The sequence below is a fragment of the Crocuta crocuta genome, unplaced genomic scaffold (genome assembly GCF_008692635.1).
Source record: "Crocuta crocuta isolate KB4526 unplaced genomic scaffold, BGI_CrCroc_1.0 scaffold139, whole genome shotgun sequence".
Classification (NCBI taxonomy): Eukaryota; Metazoa; Chordata; class Mammalia; order Carnivora; family Hyaenidae; genus Crocuta; species Crocuta crocuta.
Genome location: NW_027533258.1, coordinates 9,839,951 through 9,844,997, shown reverse-complemented (window position 1 = coordinate 9,844,997; position 5,047 = coordinate 9,839,951). Strand labels below are relative to the sequence as shown.

The 5,047-nt window shown below is 55.4% G+C and overlaps 1 protein-coding gene across 1 annotated transcript in view; it reads left to right on the top strand.

The window, feature by feature from the left end:
• The window catches only part of DNAH2 (dynein axonemal heavy chain 2), an 84,094-nt gene that overhangs the window by 26,442 nt on the left and 52,605 nt on the right, over window positions 1-5,047 (top strand). Inside the window, 2 exon segments of the mRNA XM_077746745.1 lie at window positions 3,217-3,363; window positions 4,830-5,013. Of these exon segments, the coding sequence (XP_077602871.1) occupies window positions 3,217-3,363; window positions 4,830-5,013 (331 nt within the window).

Here is a 5,047-nt window from a genome sequence, read left to right as displayed (position 1 = left end):
AGGCTGGTGGCCCCCCCCCCCAACCAGGGCTCCCCACACCCCCACCCCGGGTGCAGCGCAGACGATGAGCTAGTTTCTGGACGCGCGTGAGGTGCCTGCGGCCAAGGTGGGGAGGCATCCAGGAGGCGGTTGGGCGTGTGAGCCTAGGGCTCATGTTAGCTCCAGAGGTCTGGGGGCCAGCAGCTTCTAGAAGGCCGCTGGAGCCGTGGGCACGGACAGGATCGCCGCAGGGAGGGTGCTGGATGTGCAGGAGCTGGTGCTGAAGAGATTGTGGGGTGTCCGGTGCCTGGCCGAGTGGGATTTCCAGGGGACACTGGAGAGAGAAGGACACTTCTACAGGCAGGCAGGACAGCCACAAGTTCAGCTGTGGCCCGCGCGCCACGCAAGAGCACGTCCGAGGTGGGCGACGCGGGGAGGGGTGCGGTGAGGGAGTCAGGCCTGCAGAGAGAAGAGGCGGGTCCAGGCCTGAGGAGTCCTGTAGGGTTTGGTGACAAGATGCCCTGGGGACACTTGATGTGGGCACAGGTGTGGAGGGGAGGGAACAGCCGTCAGGGGACCGAGGAGTTCCCGAGGACAATTCTGGGTAGAAGGGGTGTGGTGAAGGGGTGCAGGGCGCAGTACCCGCAGGAGGAGGTGGGGCCCGGGTCAGGGGGGCGGGTGATGATGGTGCGTGTGTGCCGGTGTTGCTTTGGTTTTTCCAGGATTGTAGGAACCTGGCCTCCCTGACTGTTGTCGGGCGGAGCCGGCAGGTTGAGGAGGACCCGGGGGAGGACGCGGAGGCCGGGAGGAGGGTCGGCCTTGGGTGNACAGCAGGGGGGCGGGCCGACTGGGGAGGCCCCAGGAAGCAGGGTGGAGGCCCTCGGTGCGCCACCTGCATGGTCCCGCCCTGCTCGGCCGCAGTCGCAGGGGTGCAGCAGGGACGATTTACCTGCGGTGGGGGTTCTGCCAGGTGCCCTACGCTGATGAGCCCGGCAGGTGAGGATGGCAGGAGGGCGTGNCTGGAAGGCGCGGGACCTGAAATGGCAGCCGGAAGGGAAGGGGTCGAAGCTCAGGAGTAGGAGGGCCACGTATGCAATTAAAAGTTCACTGGCCTTGCATTTATTTATTTATTTATCAAAAAAAATTTTAATGTTTATTTCTGAGAGACAGAGTACAAGTGGGGGAGGGGGAGGGGAAGAGAGGGAGACACAGAATCCGAAGCAGCTCCAGGCGCCGAGCTGTCAGCACAGAGCCCGACGCGGGGCTCGAACCCACAAACTCTGAGATCATGACCCGAGCCGAAGTTGGACGCTCAACCAACTGAGCCCCCCAGGTGCCCCTGGCCTTGCATTTAATAAAGGAACAAGAGGGGCGCCTGGGGGGCTCGGTTGAGTGTCAGACATCACCTCAGGTCATGATCTCACGGTCCGTGGGTTCAAGCCCTGCCATCGGGCTCTGTGCTGACAACTCAGAGCCTGGAGCCTGCTTTGGATCTGTGTTTCCCTCTCTCTCTGACCCTCCCCTGCTCACGCTCTGTCTCTCTCACTCTCAAAAATGAATAAATGTTAAAAAAAACTTTTTTAAATAAAAGAACAAGAAACAATTGAAATCAATTTTTTTAAAAGTTTGCTTATTTTGAAAAAATCAGAGCATGAGCAGGGGAGGGACAGAGAGAGGGAGACACAGAATCTGCCGCAGGCTCCAGGCTCTGAGCTGTCAGCACAGAGCCCATCACAGGGCTCGAACCCATGAAACTGTGAGATCATGAGCTGAGCCAAAACCAAGAGTCAAACACTTAACCAACTGAGCCCCCCAGGCGCCCCTGAAATCAATGTTAATACTCAATCCAGTATTGCCCACGTATTATCACTGCAGTCTGTAATTCATATAAAACTTATTAATGGTAAGCTTTCTAGTCTTCCCTCCCCTCCCACCTGCAAAGTCCTCTCTGTCTTCCATCTCTATCTTTTTCTCAACTTTCCGAGAGATTTCTGTCAAGTTTACTGTTAATGGGGTTGTTTTCTGCTGTCATCTTTAACTTCCAACAGCCGTTTAGGTGTTCCCTTCTCTAGCATCTTGGTTTTGTGTCACGGGGGTTCTTTTATTTCTTTTCTCTCTCTGAGGGTGTGAGCGAGAGAATTTAGTTGCGTTTAGTTTTCTTATCTGGTGTGGCCCGTCTTCTTTCTGCACAGCCTCTGTCCCCTCTTGTTTCCTTCTTGTTGCCTTTTTTATTTTTCTGTTGGTTTTGGTTCCCGCCTTTTGTGCCAGGAAGGACAGCGACCAGTGTTTTGTGATCCTTGGTTGTTCATATTCAAGGGAGGGGACTGGGAAGCAGGTCGGCCGCTCGGCTGAGCAGGTGGTGAGGCTAATCAATGGTGAGCTTCAGGTCTGTACGGTGGGCTGTTGTCAGGGGACTCCTGAGCTCACCGTCCTTGGGACTTACCCTCTCAGGCTGGTCAGAGGCCACAGAAAACTGTGGGTGGCTCAGTCGGCTGAGCATCCGACTTTGACTCAGGTCATGATCTCACCATTTCGTGGGTTTGACCCCTGCATCAGGCTCTGTGCTCACAGCCCTGAGCCTGCTTGGGATTCTCTCTCTCTCTCTCTCTCTCTCTCAAAATAAATATATAAACGTTAAAAAAAATTAAACATGAGAAAAAGAAAGAAAATAGTCTTTCAAACTTTGTTCTGGAGGGCGCTGGTCCAGTGGCCTGAGAGCTGGTCGCTGGGTGGGGAAAAGAAGGCGGGGGTGGTGGTGGTCTTAACATTCAGTGTGCATGCGGGCCCTTAACGTCCCCATCTCTCTGTATGTTACCCTCTCTTTCAGTTGGGCCCGAGGTCCCCAGCCCAAGACCCTCCCTCTCTCTATCTCTGTTCTGCCTCTACACACAAGAAGCTTTGCATCTTCTGGAGGGGTGAGGAGGGCGCTTGCTTCCCTGTGCAGAGTAGGCGACGGGACAGGTGGAGAGCTGTTTCCTAAACCTTCTGCTGGTCTTCCTGCTATAGCCCCCTCCCCTCCCTGAGACACCCGGAGACCCCAGCCTCGGAGAACCCCATGGCTAAGCAGGTGGNCATTTCCTTAGTGAGTCAGTCGGGCTTCTCTCCCTGAGGATCCTGCTTCCTATTTTCTCTCTCTGTGTCTCTGTGCTTCCCAACCCCCGCTGCCCTGGGGCCGCTGTGGGTTCTAGGTCAGGCCCTTGAGCTGCTTTGCTTTGCTCCCCCCGCCCCGCCCCCCAGGTCCCTGCTGATTCTCTTTGTGGAGATCGACTACTGGGAGCGGCTGCTGTTTGAGACGCCCCATTACGTGGTGAACGTCGCCGAGCGAGCAGAGGACCTGCGGATTCTTCGGGAAAACCTGCTCCTGGTGGCTCGAGACTACAATCGGTGAGGCGGCTGCCCGCATGCGCTCCGTGCCCCTTCTATGTCTTATCTGTCCCGTGATGTTGTCTGGCTCCTACGCTATCTACCTTTGCCTTTTCCTGGCTTAAAAAAAAAAAAAAAAAGAAAAGAAAAAGAAATCTCATACTCCCGGTATGGCCCCGTGATGGCTCCTGTCCCTTGCACGTTTGTCTTCTAGCTTCAGGGCAAAGGGCAAAACCAGCGGGTCCCCTCTGTCACCACAGGAGGGCCCAGGTCACTTTTCCAGGACTGAGCCTGGGGGGCATTGGGGTTATGGGCACAGCGGGCACAGCGTCGCAACAGATGTACTGAACCAAGGCCACGCCCACACTCCTTTTCCTGATACCCTTGGTGCTTCTCTCTGGAGCAGGGCTTTGTTCGGGGTCAGGTACCTTTCTGGGCCCTGTTAAAGCCCAGGGGGGGTGGGTGTCTGTCTAGAACTGTGCTGTCCAATATGGTAGCCACCAGTCACACATGGCTCTTTCTGTTTTATTTTTAATTAAAAAAAAATTTTTTTTAATGTCTTATTTATTTCTGAGAGAGAGAGAGACAGCGTGAGCAGGGGAGGGTCAGAGAGAGAGGGAGACACAGAATCAGAAGCAGGCTCCAGGCTCTGAGCTGGCTGTCACCACAGAGCCTGACACGGGGCTCAAACCCCCGAACCGTGAGATCATGACCTGAGCCGAAGTTGGACCCTTAACTGACTGAGCCACCGAGGCGCCCCTATTTTTAATTTTTTTAATGTTTACTTATTTTTGAGAGTGATAGAAAGAGCATGAGCAGGCAAGGGGTAGAGAGACAGGGAGACACAGAATCCGAAGCAGGTTCTAGGCTCTGAGCTGTTAGCACAGAGCCCGACGTGGGGCCCGAACCCATGAACCATGAGATCATGACTTGAGCTGAAGTTGGACACTCAACTGGCTGAGCCGCCCAGGCTCCCCTCTTTCTATTTTATTTTATTTTATTATTTTTTAAAAATGTTTATATTTGAGACAGAGAGAGACAGAGTGCGAGTGGGGGAGGGGCAGAGAGAAAGGAAGACACAGAATCCAAAAGAGGCCTCAGGCTCCAAGCTGTCAGCACAGAGCCCGACGCAGGGCTCGAACCCACCAACCATGAGATCATGACCTGAGCTCAAGTCAGACACTTAACCGACTGAGCCACCCAAGCGCCCCCCCCTTTCTATTTTAATTAAATTAGTTGGAATGAAATACAAATTTAAAATTCAGCTGTTCACCCGCACAGGCCGCAGGCTGCGTGCCCCAGCTCCACAGATGGTTAGTGTGACCTGCTGGACAGCGCAGGCTGTAGCAGGGTCTCCATCATCGCCACGGGTCTTATCGGGAAGCACAGGCTAGCCTGGAAACTTCCAGATTTCTCCAGCGAGTTTCCGGGTGCGGAGGGGGGTCCACAGAGCGTGTCCCCCCAGCTGCCAGCCTTCCATCACGCAGGATCATTGCCATGCTGTCCCCGGATGAGCAGGCCCTCTTCAAAGAGCGCATCCGATTTCTGGATAAGAAGATCCACCCTGGACTCAAGAAGCTGCACTGGGCCTTGAAGGGGGCCAGCGCCTTCTTCATCACCGAGTGCCGCATCCACGCCAGCAAGGTGGGGCGTGGTCCCAAGGGGCGGGAGGGGGGCGGGGGGGTGGCCGGGCCGGGGGCCGGGT